General features: G+C 34.4%; 2 protein-coding genes across 2 annotated transcripts; one reads left to right on the top strand and one right to left on the bottom strand.

Annotated features, from left to right (window-relative positions):
• Positions 1–457: 457 nt before the first annotated feature.
• Positions 458–4771, top strand: LOC120121771 (gibberellin 2-beta-dioxygenase 8-like). The gene is made up of 3 exons (XM_039141059.1): positions 458–1044; positions 3994–4315; positions 4406–4771. The coding sequence occupies exons 1-3, from the start codon at positions 626–628 to the stop codon at positions 4634–4636; spliced, it is 972 nt and encodes a 323-aa protein (XP_038996990.1). The 5' UTR covers positions 458–625; the 3' UTR covers positions 4637–4771.
• Positions 4772–7005: 2234 nt separating this feature from the next.
• Positions 7006–10078, bottom strand: LOC120121772 (pinin-like). The gene is given in 12 exon segments (XM_039141060.1): positions 7006–7024; positions 7093–7311; positions 7313–7558; positions 7751–7835; positions 8159–8259; positions 8342–8425; positions 8640–8711; positions 9059–9172; positions 9265–9309; positions 9545–9610; positions 9705–9815; positions 9933–10078. Coding segments are annotated over 11 exon segments (1146 nt in total). The 5' UTR covers positions 10011–10078; the 3' UTR covers positions 7006–7024; positions 7093–7167.
• Between the last annotated feature and the right edge of the window lie 12376 nt (positions 10079–22454).

Below are 22454 nucleotides of genomic sequence, written 5' to 3' on the forward strand. Positions count from 1 at the left end.
AAGAAAAAAAGAAGAGAGGGCTGGAGTTAGCATTTTGAGCCAAACAGTGTGCTTCCTTGCAATTCCGTAATATATGAAGGGCGGATTCTTCGGTATAAGCACATATTTAATTTTGAAAAAAAGAAAAATTTAATTATTAAAACGAAATAAAAGTGATAATTTGTGTATTAAATAATATACTCATATTAAAAAACTCAAGGATATCTATAATTAATCTAATTATAGTTAAAATTAAATTCTTAAAATGGATTAATAGTAGAGTGGTCTTTGAGTTTTTCAATATTTATTTAATAAAAATAACTTAATTGATGATATGTTTCGGTATGTCTTAGTAGTATCTATGATTTCAATGTAATACTGGGTTGGGATAAGCAATTTGACGGTTTAGAGAGAGAGGGAGAGAGTGTAATAAAATTTGACGGTTTAGAGATAGATGTGTAAATAAAAAGACATGCAATGGAACTTTGTCTCCAAAGTCCAAAATGAGAGAAAAAGGAAAGGAACCCCCATATTAACGTTTTCATCGAACCCAAACAACGACCAATCTTCTCTGTCTCCATTCTCTTTCCTGCCCTACAAACCGCTTATTATTTGACAATTTTCTCTCTTCGATCAGCCTCTCCACATGGATCCAGACCCCCCTCTTCACGAGACCTACAAGCCCCTCTTCGACAACACCAAAATCTCTTCAAACAACCGCCGCCGCCTTGTCACGGTGGAGGAACGCGACCTTCCATCGATTGATCTCAGCCGTTTAAGCCAGAACGAGCTGGAGAAAGAAAAGTGCAAGGAAGAGATGGCTAGGGCAGCACATGAATGGGGCTTTTTTCAAGTCATAAACCATGGGATCTCCATGGAGTTATTGGAGAAGTTGAGAGAGGAGCAAGTGAGAGTGTTCAAACAACCTTTCCAAAACAAGTGCAGAGAAGACAAGTTCCTTAATTTCTCCGCTGGCAGTTACCGTTGGGGCACTCCAACTGCTACTTCGATAGGGCAGTTATCATGGTCTGAAGCTTTCCACATCCCCATGACCGATATCTCAAGGTAGGTTTTTTAATTGTTCTATGAAATATTTTCCCTTCTCCCCCTTTTTTTTAATGATCTCTCTTTCTCTCCATCTCCTTACCTCTCTTCTTTTCGGCAAATTCGGTATAACGAATACTACTAACCAGGAATCAGTTGTTCGTATTCTACCCTTTTCTAAGCTACGACGGTTAAGCCTTTTGTTTTTTCTGTTACTATCATTTGTGTAGTGTATAACTGCTGATATTTCATGTCGGCATGTAATTTAAGCTTAGCTACTACACACAAATATTATAGTTTTTTCTTCTTGGAAAGAAACCAACTATTATAACGACGAGACAAGACAACATGGCTCAAATCCATGCTCTTTTTCTGGTCCCAATTCCCGTAATATCAACAAAATCTATTTAAACATAATTGTGTCTAAGCTTAAGGTTGTATTAAACCTAAGAAATGTTTTTCTCTACATTTTTGAACAAATAAGGAGTATACAAACGAGAAGCTATATACAGTTATGAGAATCGCTAATTAATATATATGGTTTGTTTTCAATTGTAAAATGATCTCTTAATAAAACTCTAGCTTAAAGATTGATTAGCAGAGCTTATAGGTGTGGAGACTACTGTGCTGTTAATCATGGCATGGGAGCAGATGTGATGAATTAAATCTTTGATGTTTGTGTAAGATTACCATGTGATTAGATGTGGTAAGTTTTTATTATTTTACAGTTTCACCAACAAAATGGATTAATAGAACATAAGATTTGAATATGTTAATACTTTAATCTTATTTGAGTAGAAAAAAAATATAAATATATTATTTAAAAGTTAGAAGGTTGGCTAGAATCAATATTTCAGTGAAGGACAGCATTATTCAGTTTAAAAAAAGATTCATATATTATAAAACAATTTAAAAGAATTATTAATAGAGTTTAAGTAGTTTTTAGACGGCTTTAATATTAATAGAGGCATAAAAGCTTAATATTTAAGATTATAATGAAAAAATATCATTTTTTAAAAAAGTCGTAGAACATATTATCATTTTAGTGATGAATTAATAATAGAAATATGATCTATTTGTACAATATAAAATTAATCAATTTTACAATAATTTATAATAATTGAATTAATAGAGATCCATGGTTGAAATTATATTTAATATTTTTTCATTCCGTGATCATATCTATATTTTTACCCTCTATTTTGTCAAGCCATAAATATAATCTCAATCATTGATTCTTATCAATTTTCAAGAAGATAAATTTTGATTAAAAATAATATTTTGTCAAAATATTATGTAAATTAAACATTCACTATAAGCTCTTTCACAGGGTTTATTTTTCCCTTGAATAAATTGGCAGGAATTTGAAGTTATAAAAGAAACTTAAGAATCTAAAAAAAATTATTCTTATAAACTCTAAATTTTCGTGAATTTAGAATTAAGAGTGATTCCAAAAAATTTGGTTATTCTCCAAATTTTTTTTTTCATATTTGATTTTTATTAAAAATATTAAAAATAAAAGAAAATCAAAAGTCCTATGATTTGATTAATAATAAAATATGTAATACTAAAATGAAAAACCTAGGAAAAGACTAAATATATATATATATATATATGTTTCATATGATATTTCATTAGTATCTTATCAATGTTTTGTCATATTAGATTTTAGCATCTAGGAAAATTTAACCTTTTTTTAAATGTCAAAAAGTCTGTTGATAAATTTTTAAAATCTTGAAGGGTGAATAATCTTAGAGCCGGTAGTTAAAAGCTTTAAGTTGTTACGTACCTCATATCTCTTTTAAGCTGTGAGTTCAATATTTATTAGGAGTAAAATTTTCTTACCTCCTTTCCTAGGTAGGGATTGTTCAAAAAGAAAATCTTGAAGCCCTCCTTTAGTTATGTTATTGTATATCTTATAGATAAGAAGATATCTTACCCTCCCAAACACAGTAAAATTTAGAATTTTCAAAGTTAGTAAAACAATATAAATTTCCTCAATGTTATCCATATAGTTTTCTATTTTGAAAAAAATATATATATAGATACAAGAGTTTCACCTAAAATTTATCAGTATGTATCAGCCTAGGACGTAGTTACACATGTTATAGTGCATATCAATTGAAGATCGAAAGAGAGACATTTCTTTTGTATCCATCTTTATTTGATTTGATAACTTTCCTTTTCATGTCCTAATAATTTACAAACAAGAGGTTGATATTAAACGCCCTATAGTCACCAAATTTGGAAAACTGAATGTTTCATTTCATCACAAGTGGTAAAAGGGTAAGACACACTGCCTTCTGAATTGCCTAGGTTGTGTATTTGGTTATCAAAGAAGCCCTAGATGACTCCGGTTCGAATCCGTGCTAAGAAAGAAAACTCTTATCTTTTTTTTTTCCATGGCCATAGTCGGTGGTCCTGCTTCAGACTGAGTTATTATCACATGTATCCATAGTCAAATGTGTGAGGTGTCACCCTCTTTGTGGAATTAGCTTCTGCAACGTCTCAGTAGCTTTTTTCTCAGATTTTAGCGACACAATCAATGTTGGCTTTAATTTCTCGTGGTCAAGTTGGTGCTAAGTGTTTGTAATCGGCTTACACCACAGATACATTGCACCCTGTCAAAAACAAAGGGTATGAAAAATCAGCATCATGGTGGGTTTCCTTGCCATGCATGTTCTCTTTTTTATTCATGGCGACTTACCTTCCAGACGTGAAGGTCACGACTTTATTTAGACGTTCAGTCTGACAAGCTTGATGTGGCCTCAACAATGGTCCTCGTTTTCTTGATGATCAATGCGTATATCGCAGCTACCTTCAGGAAAAAAATAATTATAACGCTGCTACTCCCTACCGTACGATTGGACCCACCTCCTCATAGTTGGGAGATCCTTTTTTCAATTTTCATTTCTTCAAACTATATATATATATATATATATATGTTAACCATCTCGTTGTGTTAACCAGCTCATCAATGGAGCCGTTTGCAACAAAAGTTGCTAGTGTTGCTCAGAAACTAGCTGAAATTTTGGCAGAGAAGTTAGGTCATAAATCGACTTTTTTCCAGGAAAGTTGTTTGCCAAGCACTTGCTATCTCCGACTGAACAGATACCCACCTTGTCCCATTCCTTTAGACATTTATGGTATAACGCCACACACCGACAGCGACTTCATCACTATATTGCGTCAAGATCAGGTTGGAGGTTTGCAATTAGTGAAAGATGGGAAATGGATTTCTGTTAAACCCAATCCCGATGCTTTAATCATCAACATTGGAGATTTATTTCAGGTTAGTATAAAACTTGTTAATGGTTTCCACAATTTAACCCTATGTTAAAGAGCTGCTGAATTGGATGCTTATTGATTGATATTTGTGCAGGCTTGGAGCAATGATTTTTATACAAGTGTTGAACATTGTGTGGTCACGCATCCAACAAAAGAAAGGTTTTCGGCTGCATATTTCCTGTGCCCATCTAATGAGACGGTGATAGAGAGTTGCAGTAACCCCTCGGTTTACACCAAGTTTAGCTTTAGGGAATATATGCAGAAAGTCCAGGATGATGTTCAACTATATGGTTATAAAGTAGGGCTCCCCAGGTTTCTTCCATAACGATTGTCACCAACTCAAAAATGTCAATTGCAATTTGCATCTTCTACTATATACACTAAGGTCATTGTTGTACAAATCTTAACGTTCTCTTTACTTTAAGAAGCATAAGTATAATTAACTCTATAAATAAGTTAAGCTGAGTTTGAGTATTATTAAGTTCGATTCGATTCAAAAAAGTTTAAAATTGAGCTCGACTCAACTTAAAAGCTCGCAAGTTTAAAATTGACAAACTCGATTTCGAAATCAAAAATTAGAACTCGACTCTAGATTAAAAAAAATTAAACTCAACATTCTCAGGCTTAACTTGAGAAGCTTAAACTCGAGCTCGAACTTGAACTTTAAGTACATAAAAATATTATATTTTTTATTAAAAAACATATAAATGTTAATATTATTAATATTTTAATTTAAAAAAATTAAAAATTAATATTTAATTGTTTGCAAGTTTTTTGAGTCAGGTATCAAATAGCTCACTTCGATACTTTAAGCTTGACTGAATCGAACTCGAGAACACACATGAATGCCGTTTGAGATGAAGAGAGTAGATTTTGCGGTCTGAGAACACGTACGAACGCGGTTGAGCTCCCTCCTTCTGTGTCTAATATTTAAAATCTAATTTAGAAAATCCAGACCAGTTTCCAGGTCCATATCTTTCAACAAGCCCTTGCAGGCACATTAGACTCCAAAGAAGATGAATTAGATGATGTTGTAGAAGATGAGCATACATTCATTGCTTCCATCTTTAGTCACTTGCGTACCAGAAGATTAATGAAGAAGCCAAGGCGAAATGGGTTGTTTATATCTGGAGAAGGAAAGGTCCATGAACATAGTAGGCGCCTAGCATTTGGTGGGGGTCCGAGTATTAGATACTTGAAGCCATAATAACAGTGTAAGGCTTGAAAATGTCTCAGTTAGGGCTTAGGACTAAAGTCCCATTTATTTTTTGAATTTTCAAATAATTCATAATTGAAATTTATCTGATTTGTATCCTATTTGATTATACGATTTTTTTTAATATCTGATATGAATTATTCAAAAATTTATAAAATGATAGAATATCTAAATTTTCGAATCAGATCATCGAATCAGATCTTTTTACACCCCTAACAACAACCTTTGAAAGAGGCGGTGTTTGGGAGGTAAGGCTGAGAGACCCTGTATGTTTAGGGTGTTTAAAATATCTGATCCAAATTATATGGCCAGTTGATTAAATTAAAAAATACGTGATATTTATAATAAAAATACATGATTTTACAAGTTGGGTACTCAACCCATTGTTTTTCTTGAGTTTCAGGATCAAATTCAGATCACAAAATATCCTTTAATCGGATATTCGTCAACCCAGAGTTCGATCTCTTATATTTTTTATTTTTATTTTTTTATATTAAAAAATTATTTATAATTCATAAATTATTTCATTATAACATTCTAAATTCCTAATTTATTAAATTATTTCATCATAATATTTTAAATTACTACTTTTTAAAATTATTTCACCCATATCTAAATTATTTTTTTAATTTTAAAATATTGTAAAAGGTATTGAATGATAAAGAGAAATAACTACTAATCTGATGGCACTCAATACACCGGTACCATGAGCTTCTCCCTGGACAGTATCATTAATTTCATCGGGTGGACAGTGAAAAGTGAGTCCCAAACGGTCAATTCCATGCCAACCGAGCCGTACCGTTCGCTATCGCATTACATTCACGAGGGGCAAACCGAAAACGCAATCTCCAATCAGTCAAAATATTTTAAATTTAATTATAGTTCTTCAATTTTATTTGTTAATAAGTTTTATTTTTAAAATCATATAATTTAAATTTTAAAATTTTACATTGTAATTATGTATTATAAACTTTCAAATTTTTTATTTTTTTACACAATATTTTTTAAAATAATAAAATTTAAGAAAATAGAAAAAAATTGAACCAAATACCCGGAACCAAAAACATAGATACCCAGATTTTACGGATACCCAACTTATGAGTGCCCGAACATCACAGAAATATAGATACCTAGATTTTAAGATAACCAACTTATGATTACCCCAAAAATTCAACAGACTGGAACACAGACATTTTGATACTCAGAAATCCCGATTACCCGAAATTTCGGATGCCTGAAAATACGAGTACCCAATGTTGAACATCCCTACTGTCTGTGGTGGCCGCCAGTTGGGTGTTGGACGCATTTCTCTTATGTGCCTTTGGATGTGCTGGTGTTTTCAGGTTTGCGGGTGGCATTTGGTTTTTACTCTTTATTTTTCATAGGACCCTCTCCCTCACTCTGCTTTCCTGGGATTTGTTTGAGCTAAATTTACTTATTTGCTTAGAGAAAAGAGAGATGAATTCTACGGTCATGACAAAATGAATCCTACAACAAATTTCTTATTTGTGGGTGGTATTTGTTTGAGCTAAAGCACGTTAAGAACAAGTTGATCGTGACAAAATGACTTCAACAACAAAAACAAAAATAATACAAAAGACCTCATATAAGTTTGACCTGATCAACGGCATTGTCTACGGTCATGGCCGCTCAGCATTATCAGGGACTGGACTAGTGTTTACAAGCTCCACTTTGGCCGCCTCATCTGCCCTCCCATTATTATCATCAACATCCAAAACATCATCCATCATATCATCCTCCCCAACATTGATATCTTCCACATCTTTCCTCATCTTCATTGTTGTTTCCACCAGGTATCTTTCTCTTCTTTGGACCATGCTCCAGTCTGTGGCTATCCAATTCTTTGTCCATAGTTTCTTGTAGGTTCATGTCATTGTTTGCTTTCCTAGCTTTCCGGGCATTTTGCCACCTCTCCAACTCCTTTTCTACGTTTCCAACATACTCTTCTCCTATTTGTTTCTGATATTTAGATAATTCTTCCCTCCTAGCTGCCTTCCATTCTAGAAACTCCTGTTATGCAAATGCAAATATATACATATCATGAACATTAACATCACATATTAATAAAATATAGCTAGATAGCACAAGAAAAAAAATGACACCCCTAGCTTTTGAAGGGAAAAAAAAATTAGCAAAGAAAGTTTTTCTTTATATGCTATAACTTTTCTCAGTATGCCAAAACAAATAGGGGAGAGAACCTACTTGTTCTTTTTGTTGCTCATGTATAGCCGCATCTTCATACAATGGTTTAGTTGGCAAATAATATATTGGAGGCTCGGTTTTGGTCCTGAAACATATTCCAAAAGCAATCAAAATTAGCCCAAATTTATCAAAGAACTATTGCAATCTACCTAAATCCCAGAAAGCAGGAATTTGTCTTCGGATGCTTCAAAACAAATATGCACTTGATCAGAAACTTATCTGTCTCAATAAAATTGTGAATATGGATAGTACTGGATCAAAGTTAAAATTAACCTGCAACAGATGGGTGTGCAGAACGGGTGTTAATGCTAGAGTCATTCATTGCCAAAGCAATATTAAAGCAGAAAAGATTTTATGCCCCAAAGGCGCTGACACCATATAATAATAAAATTGATAATACATAAATACCTTATATAATTGTTAAGCTTTTTGTGGTGCTCACTCCACTGAAGAAACAACAACTCCATCTTCTTTTCTTCAGCCTTCGCAGCCACCCGAGCCCTGAGAGTCTGAAAGCAGAAGCAGAAAGCAATAAGAACCATTTACTTCCTTCTACATTGAACACTAACAGCAATAATGGTCAATGACAACCAGATCTCTCCTCCTCTTTTCTGCAATCTGTTCACGCTCTTGTTGCCTCAGCTTCTCACTTTCTTCACGAGCTCTTTGCTCGGCCTACAAAGAAATCCAAACATGTAGTGACCAGCAAATCCCCAAACTGTTCAATGATTATTTATTTGTACTTGAGACACAAAAAATTAGGAGTCTCATGGAAACAATGTCACCCAATGGTTTTTCCAGCCAATTGATAATCATTTTGAATTCCCTAAGAATCACTGAGCTAATCATAAGAAACCAGAAATCACAGTATGGAAAAACCAAAGCTTACTCTTTGCAAAGAATTTGATCGTCTCATATATGCCTCTGTCTCCGAAATTTGCTTATCTTCTCTCCTGAATCTCTGCAAAAATGCAAACTAAAAGAAGATATTATCATGAATCTACAAAAACCAGCACATAGAAACGGGTAATAATAGAGTTAAGTACAAAGATGGGTTTCCAAGTTCCAGTTCAAAAATCTATTGATATAAAACCACCCAAAAGCGGAGATGGGAGGCTGAAATTGATTATCTACGAAAAAGAGACCTATATTGCAACCGTTGTGCAACTTTGCAGCTCACAGCTTCTTGTTAAGCCATTTCTTTAGATCTTTGCTTTACTTAATAAAGTTTAGGCAGTCTGATTTCAATCCAGAGAAGGAATTTCAATAATTACCAATTCCCTAAGACAACAATCACAATAAAAATACCTCCAAAGTCCCTAAAAGTTGCCCCAACATCCTTCTATTCCTATTAATCAAGCCTGGGTCCTCATCCTTGGGCAGAATCCTTGGAACATGATCTGCAATTGGAACTTCAGCATCCTAACAAAAAAAGACAACAAAAAATATCATGCATTCATGGACCTAAATAATGTCACGGTTCAATAAAATTTAAATTTAGAATGCGGAAAAACCTTCTTCAGTCTTTGGTTTCCATCCCTTCTAGACCAACCATCTTGCTGCAGAGTTGAATGTTTTTATCACTCTCATCAACTGGACCAGATCGTTCAACAGCCATGTCACTGATATCCTTTTCCACTTCATCATCAACAATCTCTCCATCTTCCACCTTCAGTCCGAAATTAAGAAAATCGTAATAGAATGTTTCAGGCGCCATAGAAAAACAGTATAAAGGAAGTGCAAAGAAAATCTACGTAAATCCAGTCTTACTCAATCCAGCAAGAAAAGGTTTACCTTTACAACAGCTGATGACAATCGCTTCTTAGCCGGAGGTTGATCTTCTACATCTGTCCCATCTGACTACAAGCATTAGGAAAAGAAAATAGAAAAATTCCATGAACCCTCGAAAGAGAGAAGGAGCTTAAGCAAGACTTAAAGAGAAACATAACCATACAGGTCGAAGAAAGCCATGTTGACGAGAACCATTGGATGCTAATTTACGAGTACCGATGCTCGACAATCCTCCCCTTCGGAGACCTCTAGGATCCCTCAGCCTCTCCGTGATCTATATATAAATAATACAGTATAAACAGATTAATTAAAAATATACATCTTAATTCTTAACAGTATACTGTGGACTCACATTAAAGAGGAAAACGCAAAGAAAGAAGGAAAGAGAAACCTCTCGTTGTTGCCGATGAAGCTCATCGATCTCTCGCTGAAGCTCATCTGCTGTCTTCTCGACTGCAGTGCTCCCCATTTGGATTTTTACTTCGATAATCTGTAAGAAAAGACGACCAATGTTAACTCAAAACCCCTTGAAAGAGGTTTCTTCTTTCTTTTTTAATAAATAAAATATAATGAGTTTGATTTTTTTATTAGCCTACATAAAATGGTCGATACTTGGGCAGTTTACCATTCATGCTTCTATTAAGAAAAGGCCCGTTGAAATCCAAAACCCCCCCTTTTTCTCTTTTCCTACTAGAAAATTAACTTTTTTTCAAATCATATCACATCATATAATATACTAAGGTATATTGTAAAAATAGAAAGTTGAATTAACTTAAAATTTAAAGATAATAAGTAGGTTTCGCCAGATCCAATTTAGTCTTCTCAACAACTCCAGTATATATTTCTTATGACTTAGAAGCATCGACTCTCCACATTTCTGAGCTTCAATACCAAGGAAATAATGGAGTTCACCCAAATGCTTTATTGAAAGCTTTGCGCCTAAACAAGCTATCACTTCTTCTATTTCTTGTTTGATTGTCTAATGATAATAATATCATCAACTTAGACAAGTATATATATGTGAAAATAGGCTTGTTATTCCTTACAAAGGACACATATAAAGCCCATCTCAACTAGATATTCTGACCTTGTCATACCAATTTGAAAAACTTAGAACTACCAAATAATAAAACTTTCCTTGAACCATGTACAACAAATAGATGCGAATACATCTCAGTAAACATACAGAATATAGTTCATATTTCAAGCATACTAACACTTATAAAGTAAGCTTGACCTGCCTACGGTAAAGAATTGCAATATTTCCATAGGAGTAACAACCAACAGCTCAGGGACATCGGCGGCAAACGGTACATCGACGTGCGAGACGTCCGACGGGGGTAAAAGAAAATAACAAGAAGAAAAGAGAACTCAGAGGCTTACCAGATTACTTAACGGTGGACCACGGGTGCCTTTAAAAACCCCGAGAGGTTTTCTTTCGTTTCACCCAACCGGTGGACGAAGGGAGAGTACGGTTATCTGGGTTATACTCGCGATCAAATGTTGATGTAGATGGTAACCACCGATGATGCATAAGACGACGTGATGAAAAGGGCCGGATCTTCGCCGTGAAATGATCAAAGGAGAGAACAGAACGAAAAGCTAGAAAGGGAAGATGAAATGACGGTTCCACCTTTACATGTAAATGAACTGACGAACCGTTATATACGTTTATTTATTAAATGAAGGAATATGAACCAGATTTTGTGTTCGTTTAATTAAATGAACGAACATGAACATAGGTCTCGTTCGTTCATTTACGTTCGTGAACGTTCGGTTATGTTTGTTTATGTTCGTTCGGTTATGTTCGTTTATGTTCGTTCAATTATGTTCGTTTATATTCATTCATTTATGTTTAATCTAATCTTCTTAAATCAATTTTGGTGATCAATTTGTAAGTATCTTAAAAATATTAATTAATCCCATATTTTGATGACCAACTCTATAATTAACCCAATTTTATTTGGAGATTAAATCTAATATGTTAACCCGTGAGACACCTCGCACCTATATTCATTTTCCTCCTTTTTTCCCAAACCCTAGTGTTCACTGGATAGTGGAGACGATCGGTGAAAGCTTCAAAACAAGTTATATTATAGTGCAATATGAAGTTTTATAGGTCTGTTTTCATCTCTTTCTCTATTTTATTTGGCTTAATAGTTTATATGTAAAGTTATTGTTGTTATCTTCACATCTAAATCTCAAGAAAACATCATACTTCTTTCTAGAAATAGATAAGAAGATAAATGTAATAATCGGAAGTATATGAGCATCAGTAAAGAGAAAAATATATAGAATTTGTCAAAAAAACAAAATAAAGGTTTCTATTCAATTTCTGAAAAGGAGTGTAATAGCGGAAGTAATGAGTTTCCCAGGAAGAACCCATTTATAAGTAGAAAATACACTTTGACAATGAACTTTTGTTTTCATAGTTCTTGTGTGACCTTTAGTTGTGGAGTAGACTTTAGATAGGTTAAAATTTTGAATGATGGTTTAGCAATAATATCAGTTAGATATGTAGCATCGGAGGGATTTCGGATCTATGTTATTGTCTTGTAGTCCAATTTGTACCATTCGAAATCTTCATGTTGTTAAATTTTCTATTCTGCTAATGGAAAGGATCATTATTAACAAATCTCACTAAAGTCTGACATTGATGTCACAAAACTTTTAGCCATCGAATTTATTAGAATAACGTAGTGGAAAATGATTGTTCATATGTAATCATGGATCACTAAGATAAATATTATAATATTAAATTAAAGTCGTGTGGATCATTTAATATCTTTAAAAGATCGATCGAAATATATGATATCTTCAAACATTTCATCACTGCTAATTAGCTCTTACGCTATTTATCACTGTAGATTTGGTTGATTTGCATTGTCGACTATTTTTCATGAAAGAACAATGGAATGTAGGGTCTCCAACGTTTATGTTTGTGTTCGTTTATGTTCGTGTTCGTTTATGTTCATTTATTTATTAAATGAACGAACATAAACAAGTTATATTCCTTAATGAATGAACATGAACAAAAAAAATTGTTCGTTTATGTTCGTGTTCGTTTATGTTCGTTTATTTATTAAATGAATGAACATGAACATACATCCATTCATGTGCGTAAAGTTCGTTTACAGACCTAGTTCCTCCTCCTAAAACTCAAAAAGATAACTTATATACCATAGGAATTGTGTAAATTTCGAGGCGTGACCTTGTAAGACACTAGGGTTTATATATTAAGCATCCATTTCTAACCCGAATTCACTTTACTCTCCCCCCTTTTCTAATTTGGCCATTAGGGTTTATCATTTTATATAACTCTATAATTAAATTTAAATTTAAATATTTTATTATTAAATATGAATTTAAGACGAATTAAATTCGTGGAAAAATATTTAAAAATTCAACCAATAAGAATTGAATCTAATATATTAAATAAATTATTTAATTTTTTTAAATAAATCTAAAAGGTTTTAGAGACTTTTGAGAATAGTGTTGATTTTGCTTTGTCATAATAGCTAAATTTCTCATGCCATCAAATGTTAATAACTAAAAATTGATGTCTTTCGATAAGCAGCCTTCTTTTTATTGTAGTTTATTCAAAACCCATCTTCATAACAATATGTTTAAAAATAAAAAGGAACAAAATAATACAATAAGGGGTGTTTGATTCAAGTAATATGAGATTACAGAGGAAATGTAATGTCATTCCCCCGTTTGGTTGGCCAGTAATCATATTCTCTGATAATCTTTTATTACCAACAGTGATATTTTGGGGGTATATTAACAGGAATGTGATTATCCCATTCCCTTAGGTATTATTGGATTACCGGCGTTTTGGACTAAAATGCCCTTAATATTTTTTCTTTCAAAAATATCATTCTTCTGTCGTTGAATAATAAAAATTCTACGAAGGTTAAATTACAAATTTATCCTTAAACTATTTTATATTTACAAAAAAAATCTATAATTAGAATTTTATATAATTAGAATTTTATATGAAGTTCAGGGGTTAAAATAAAATTTTACCCTTTCATTAAACCTATTTATCTTTTCAATTTTGTAAAAAAAAAGTATATAAATTTTATGAATTTATTTTTTTAAAGAAAATATATAAATTAATTATAGTAATATTATAGTAAAATTCAACTTGTTAAAAAATAAATATATAATAATGACAATTTGGTAAAATATATATTCCAATAATCTTTTATTCCTTTAATCAAACACTATAATATTACATTCATGCTAAATGAACTAAACACAAAATACAACATTCCCAATAATCTTATTCCCGCCGATAATCTTTTTCACACTGATAATCTTACATTCCGTGAACCAAACGCACCCTAAGGGTAGGGATAAATTAACGGTAGGGAAATAAATTGCTCCAAAGGCCAAATGATTGTTGAAAATATGCATGGAAAGATTAATAATCTGCTTAAAAATCACACAGAAATATTAATATAGTCAATACAATCATAATAAATACAACATCAAGCTATTTACATATTTTTTTGAAAAAAGATATCATCCTATACAGAGAGTATATGAATTCAACTCTAAAACCTATTGTATTGTAGTGTGTATACAGTGAAAGAGTAAAAATATTACCAAAATAAATGAGATATTAAGCCATTAAAATATCAAAGATGAAGAAATCGAGATCCTTTAGAAGCATTGATGATTAAATTTAATGGTTGATATCTGCATCTATTTTTGTTGAGCAATTAGACCACATACATACATTATGAACAATTAGTGAACATCAATCATTCACACTACAAAAATATAAAGCAACTAAATTTTATAAAAACATATCGCTCTTATGCCCATCCATTACCGAGGCCTAAAATGAATTAACTAAGTTTGAATATTGTTTAGTTCAACTCGAATCGAAAAGTTTAAAGTTGAGCTTGACTCAACTCAAAAGCTCGTGGGCTTAAAATTGTCAAGTTCAACTTGGACACAAAATAAAAATTTTGAAGCTCGACTTGAGCTTGAAAAAAAATAAACTCGAAATATTCTTAGACTTGGCTCGATTAATGCTCGAACCTAAACCCTAAGTACATAAAAACCTTATATTGCATATTTTATAAAAAAATATACAAATGTTATTATTATTATTAATTTAATTTTAAAAAATTATATATTATTTTTTGACTTACTCGCGAGCTTTTTGAATCGGGTATTAAGTGGCTCGTTTTGGTTCGTTAAGAACACAAGTTGAGTTCTAACTCGAATTGAATTCATTTAAATGAGTGTTGACCGAGTTGAACTCGAGTAACTCATGATCTCTCTCATTTTATTTACACTCTTAAGTCTAATATAAAATATTATTTGATAAGAAACCCCGTAAATTGACCTAATTTTCTCTCTAAAGTAATTTTTAATTTTTCTTTCAAAGTGTCATATTTCTCGTCATCTCTCTTTTTCTTATTTTCTTTTTCTATATGTTTAATTTTTTTAATTTATATCTGAATAAATATTCTTCCGTTTTGATTTCTTTCTTTTCATATATTGTTTTAACATTATTTTATCTACTTTTATGGCACAATTGTTTTTCTATTTCTATGACACAATTTTGTATACCATTATGATAGTTTGACGTTTCGTGTTGCATTCATTGCGGTGCACCTCCTCATCAGGAAAGATCAATGGTCACACATACTTAGATCCTCTTTTACAATAATTTATCAATACATTTAGAATCGTTCGCGGAACAATATATAATATTGGTTCTCTCAATCTCTACGCCTACATTAATATTGTGTCTAATTTTAAATAGAGAAAAAGGCATTATTGATAGTTGTTAGGTTTTTTTTAATCTTCTTTAAATTTTTAGGTTGAAATTGTGTTATTTTTGTTATACTTAGTAGCTCCAAGATATAAACTTATTTTCGTATGTATGGACCTTTGAATTCGGAGAGTTCTACTATAATAAATAGGTGCTCTTTTTCCTCTTCCGCATTTCGATGTTGAATCTTGGCTCAATAGCGGTTATGAAGAATTTTTTTAATGAGGCCCCACTTTTATTTAAAAAATGATAATTTACAAATACTAGTTTCAAGGGTGTTTTTCCCGAAAAATCACCCCTCCCATTTAATATTCCCGATCAGGCACCGTTCAGACTATATTTCCCGATCTAACACCATTTGCAAAAAGACGCGCCCCCTGCAGCGCGCTTTACGCTGATTTGGCGCCACGTGAGATAAGGCGCGCCTCTTGCGACGCATCTTATGCTGACATGTATACACGTGTGTAAAGCGCAGGGTAGGTGTGTAATTACACCTAAGGCGCGGTGCAGGGGCTGCGCCTTACCTATAAATCTGACACGCTTCAGGAAGGCGCGCGCCCTGCGCCGCACATTATGTGTAATTACACACCTACCCCGACTCTTCAATACCCCCAATCCTCCCTATAAATACCCCCATCCTCAATCACTTTCATCACACCAAATTCTCTCAAATTCTCTATAATCTCTCTCTAAGGTATATTTTATTATATTTTTAATATTTTGTATTTAATTTATTTAATATTTTACTTATTTACTTTTTTTGCAGATATAAAATGGAAGGCAATCTACTTCGCTTGGATGAAAATCATATATCTCGACACTTTGTTGATACGGTAACATTTTAACGTGTTAATTTAATTTAAATTATTAGTAATATTTTGTTGATTTATTTAATGCATGATTATTAGATTAAGAATTAATTTTTGTAATTATTTAATTTTAGGAGAATGATCGTGTATTAGATCCTTTTATTAGGAATCTTAAGTTAGTGATACCTAGCTGTGTCTTGTCGTATTTAGTAGAGGCTGGATTTAATTACATAGGTAGATATCAGGGTCACTGTAAGATAGAACCAGACCTTATTTCTGCCTTAGTATAGCGATGGAGGTCGGAGACCCATACATTTCATCTTCCGTGCGGAGAGTGCACGATTACACTTGAGGATGTTGTTATGCACCTGGGGCTTCCAGTGGATGGAGATGTGATATCAGGAATCGTGCAGGGTTCCCAGACTTCTTTATGCCGGGAAAATCTAGGACGTGTCCCAGAAAATTTTAAAGGTGGTCGGATACCGTTAAATTTGTTAGATGCCAATTTTCGGGAGTTGAGCGAGGACGCGTCTGAGGGTGAAGTTAAAATGTATGCACGGACATGCATATTGCAGCTGATAGGAGGATTGTTGATGCCAGAAAAATCGTGCAACCAAGTTCACTGCATGTGGTTGCGACACCTTGGTGACTTTTATTTGGTCGGATCACTCAGTTGGGGCTCGACAGTTTTGGCTTTCTTGTACAGGGAGATGTGTCGAGCCACTGACTACAGGCGTAATGCTATCGGTAGATGTCTCCTGCTGCTGCTGCAGTCTTGGACATGGTATCGATTGCCCTTTTTATGTCCCGTGTTGAAGAACCCATTCGTATTTACGCTACTCTTGAGGTAATTGTAAAACTAATTTCTTATATTAATCATTTTATACAGCGTATAATAATTTTTTTTCCTCGAATAGGTGGTTTACTGATAGGAAAAATCATCAGGATCTACCTGATGATTTAGAAAAAAATTAGGGTGCTCATCGATCAAAAGGCTGTCACACATGTATGAATTTTAATGTTTAAAAATCGATTTTAGATTATAGTTATATAATTAAATTATTATTTTGATAAAAATTATATATATTTGTTTTAGTTTTAATGGGTGCCATATTATACTGATGATGTGAGGGCGATGATCCCACCTGAGTTGAGGGGACTATCAGATGTTTGGATGGCGATGGTTCCTTTGATCTGTTATGCGACCGTCGAGTGGCACTCCACTGAATGCGTGCTCTGACAATTTGATTGTTTTCAACCAATTCCGGAAGCACCTCACAATATGGACAAGTTGCATAGCACAGATAGACGTGGCAAGACAGATACATATTGGCTGGTGAGGCATCATGAGTGTGTCGTGTTGTGGGAGGATAGACATCGGTGCCTTCCCCGTAGAGAGCCCATTTTTGATGACCTCTTGATGGTTACTGACGATTATTATGAGTGGTTCAACAGTAACGGGAAACCATTTCTGCTTCCCGAGGATGCATGAGGGCAGACCTTTCCACGACGTTGACAGAGACGTTCACCGACACAGAACCAACGTCCCCCGACTCATGGACGGAGAGTAGGTGCTTCCGGTTCATCCTCAGCTGCACCAGCAGGACCTTCACAGCAGCCATCACCATTCCCTTACCCGATGTCGCCACTACCATTCCCTTACTCGATGCCGCCGCCGCCGTCACAGAGTTATATGACCCATCCTGGAGGCTACTATGAGTCTATGTTTGCAGATCCAACTTGGGGTTCATATGCTAGATATTTGGCGGGTTCATCCTCATTACCCATGGCCGCAGCACAGACGCCTCCTGTATAGTTTTCACACTCAGCGATGTCTGGGTTTTATAAGTTTTCCCAGTTTTCGCAGGCCGGTGAGATAGTCAGTCATACACCTCCAGGGTCCTTATTCTATGGAGGTGCTTCATCGTCATCAGCTCCTCATCAATAAAATTTAGCTGCTCAGGACGAGGACGAGGACGAGGACTATGATGATGACAGCGAGGAGTCACAACCAGTGATATGAAGAAATCCTCCTCGAGACCGACAGCCACCGCCCTGCGGAACATATTCGCGTCGCAGACATCGATAGATTTTGTTTTTTTTATTATATTTGTATTTAGTACTTTTTTATTTAGTTGTTTATTGAACTTTTTATTGTATTTTTTATTATTTATCATTTAATATTTACTTTAATTTGTTAATATAGTTGGATTTATTTTAATTTATTTTGTTAAATTTGTTGGAGTTTTTGCTAATTTATTTTTGCTTAATTTTGTTTACTACCATTTAATATCAGTTATTGTAATTTGATTATCATTTATCATTTAATACTTATTGTATCGTTAATATCAGTTATTCGTTAATATAACTCCAACGTCCAATCTCGTATAATTGTATTGTTTTTTTAATCTTCATCAGTGGTTATCGAATAACATTAACTTGAAGTAAATGCAAATTAAAGTACAATAATTATTATTTGATACACAACTACATCATTTCCTCATCAATTGTTACTTGATGACAACATAAGTGGACATGTTTTTCTAGTGTGTCCTGGGTTTCTATAATGCTCACATCTTCTGTCTTGTCTAGATCTTTCTCGAATATCCATATCACAATGAATTCGATTGGATTTTGGATGGCCACGCTCCTTCAATAAACTCAGATTTGGTACAATCGGAAGCCAATCTTGAACCTCATCAGGGTCTTTGTCATTACCTATAGGGGGAACTCAAATTCATATACCTTAAAAACTTCATATAGTAGGTATACGGGATCCACAAAATGGTTATAGTCTTGACGTGTATGCGAGCAAGCTGCTATCACATGAGAGCATGGATACTTCAGAGCTTGAAAAAACCCGCAGTCGCACGTTATATTCCTTAGATTTACTCTTAACGATACAACTTCAATCCCTTGAAAAGGTCACGGTAACTCTTATACGAAACATTTTATGCCTTCTAGAGAAGCTTGTTACATACATTCCATTTGATGCATCAATTTTTTTTGTAGATCTGCAACTAATCTAGGGTAATAGACATGACCGCCTTGCATCCAGGTTTGAGCTTGTCCCCCGAGCTTCGCAAAAAGCACCCCCAAACGAAAATATGTAGTCTTTACCAAAGCCGCTATAGGTAAGTGACGTGCACCCTTTAAGGTTGGATTGATTGCCTCTGCCAAGTTAGTCTTCATGTGTCCATATCGATATCCACCATCATATGCGTTCGTCCACATTTCTTTATCGATGAGGCTGATGTAATCGTATCCTTCCTCGTTCTTCGCCCGTAAATCTTGAAGCATTGATTCAAACGTTCGAGGAAGTAGTTCGTAACCTGATCAAAAAATGTATAACTTACTAACCTAATCAAAAGGATCGAAAGAAAACAAACTACATTAGTTTCACTTACCCATGCGCACAAGTAATTGACGCTCATCATTCTTCTTGTATCTTCCATGGTAATTTGCAGCAATGTGTCGGAGACAATACCTATGTTGGACAAAGGGTGGTTGCCACATTGGACCCCAACACTCCATTGCTTCTTTGATCCCAGCTTCGCGTTCTGAAATGACATAGATTTTTCCCCTCGTGATAACATGTGCACGTAAATTTTGGAGGAAAAAAGCCTAAGAATATGTATCTTCTCCTTCGACAAGAGCAAAAGCAACTGGAAGAATGTTGCGATTGCCATCTTGGACAACTGCCAATAATAAAACTTGCTTGTATTTTCCATACAAGAAAGTCTCGTCAATCTGGACCACAGGCTTGCAGTATTTGACAGCATTAACGCAATGTGGGTAAGTCCAAAAAACCCGGTAGAATTGGCATCGATCGCGAAGAACTCGATTATTATGGTATGTATAGAAGGTTTCAAAGTCCACAATTATCCAAGGATTCAACGTTTGCACCAGCCTAAACCAACCTGGAAGTTTGTTGTAAGATGCATCTCATTCGCCATAAAGTTTGACAATGGCATTTTGTTTTGCCAACCAAGCTTTTTTATAGGAGACAGTGTACCCATACTACGACTGTATAGCTGAAATCAACACTGTAACAGCTAGATGAGAGCTTGTTTTTACCATGAGCATGATGGCTTGGCATATCATTTCAGAGTCCAAGTTGGGTTGATCTTGGTTGACCCCTCCAGCACAACATGTGTGAGGACCGTTGTATACTATTAGTTCCCATATGTTGTTTTTCCTCTTCCTCTTCGATACGCGAACCATCCAATTGTATCCATTTTCGTGTCGGGTACAGTAGCATACATATTTTTCAGTCGTCGAGCGGTTGACTCTAGACTGAGCAGAATTACGAATATTGTAATTTTTTATAGCCATCACCACTTCTTCTTTGCTTGAAAACTCCATGCCTAAAGATAACTCACCATTATTTATTGATGAGTAATATCCATAGCCACCGAGATGAGACATATCCGCAAATTCTGGCCCATATATTGCACCATAATCAACTTCATACATGTGTGCTGGAGGGTCAGTTTGTGCCACATTTCCTGAAACTTCATTTACATCATCATCATCATCGGAGTTGAATTGCGGTGATTCTGGGTGAATGAATAGTCCAGTCTCAGCACCATCTGCACCAGGCTCACGAAGTGGTTCTTTTGGAAGAGATGATGGCTCCTCCATGCTCTCTACATTTAGGTCGAAGAACCTACTACTTGCACGCCTTCCACTTGAACTGGAAGGCATATCGATATTGAGATCGAAAAAGCTCGCAGTCGAATGTCTCCCCTTGTAGCTTAAAGGCATCGTGTCAAATGGAAACTGCACAGATTGTTGTGTCGATGGCATCTCCATATTAAGGTCAAAGGGATTTGCAGATGAATGTCTTCCCCTTGAACTGGACGCGATGTTGCCATTCAAATTTTTCGTCGACCCACCTCGGTACATATCTTAAGGAGTTGTGGATGAATGTCTCCCCATTATGGCATTAAAATCATTACACATTACTGTCGTCGGGCTGTCAACTTGATCAACTTGTTCAGCCAGCCCATAGTGGGAGCCTAATGATTGGCCCCAAACAGCACGCACTTGAACAAAATTTGCATACATCAGAATATCGGCGTTTGAATAATTACTTTGAGCTTCAACCATCATTTCAACATCATCATTGTTCGAAATTTCAAACGCTGTATAAGTTAATGGCAACAATGATGTTGGAAGTATGTACTGCAACGACGACATTCTTCTACTACTTTCGACATGAATCTTCCTCGAAATCTTCGTTATCAGCTCCTCAAGAGTTATGTTTCTCTTGAATGATATTTTAACATGCTCATTTGATACGAAAACAACACCAGTTTCATCTTCTCGAATTTCACCATCATAATTAACAATAGCTGAAAGTCGCGCTATTCTTTAAGTTTAAAAGTGCGACAATATTATATCTACAAAAAAATATCTAAAACAAACCTGATTAAATAAATAATATATGAACGAAAATATAACACAATAAAATTTTTACACATAAACGTAAATAATTTAAATAATATAATTTTATATTATTACCTGCACCGCAAAAATATTTCGATGTATGCTCCCGCTCTCCCCTTGAACTGGCACTGAAATTAATTGAAAACAATTACTATAATATTTTTTTTAAATAATCTTAATAAATAATAAGTATAATAAAAAAATTATAACAAAATTACCTTATAACGAAAAATCACACGAACTTCTGAATCAAATATTAGAAGATTGCCGGATTGTTATATTAATTTTTTCTGTTTAGAGGAGATGTGAGGAGTTACCGGAGGGGAAAGGGTATTTATAGTCGAGAAAAGTTACAAGACGTGGTACCTGCACTGCGCCTTATATAATTATCAGATTATATAATTATGTTAAAGGTAATACGCGACCCCTGCCCCGCGCTATACATGTACGTGGCATAAGGCGCGCCACAGGGGCCACGCTTTAACCACGTGTATCCAACTCATCATAAGGCGCATCGCAGGGGGGCGTCTTACCCCACGTGGCGCCAAATCATCGTAAAGCGCACTGCAGGGGCGCGCCTTTATGCAAAAGGTGTTAGATCGGGAAATATAGTCTGAATGGTTCCTGATCGGGAATATTAAATGGGATGGGAGATTTTTCAAGAAAAATGCCAGTTTCAAGTGTATATGTATATATATGGGTTAGGATGGATGGATGGATGGATGGATAGATAGATAGATAGATAGATAGATAGATAGATAGATAGATAGATAGATAGATAGATAGATAGATAGATAGATAGATAGATAGATAGATAGATAGATAGATAGATAGATAGATAGATAGATAGATAGAT

This window comes from Hibiscus syriacus, unplaced genomic scaffold (genome assembly GCF_006381635.1).
Source record: "Hibiscus syriacus cultivar Baekdansim isolate YM2019G1 unplaced genomic scaffold, ASM638163v2 tig00110383_pilon, whole genome shotgun sequence".
Taxonomy (NCBI): domain Eukaryota; kingdom Viridiplantae; phylum Streptophyta; class Magnoliopsida; order Malvales; family Malvaceae; genus Hibiscus; species Hibiscus syriacus.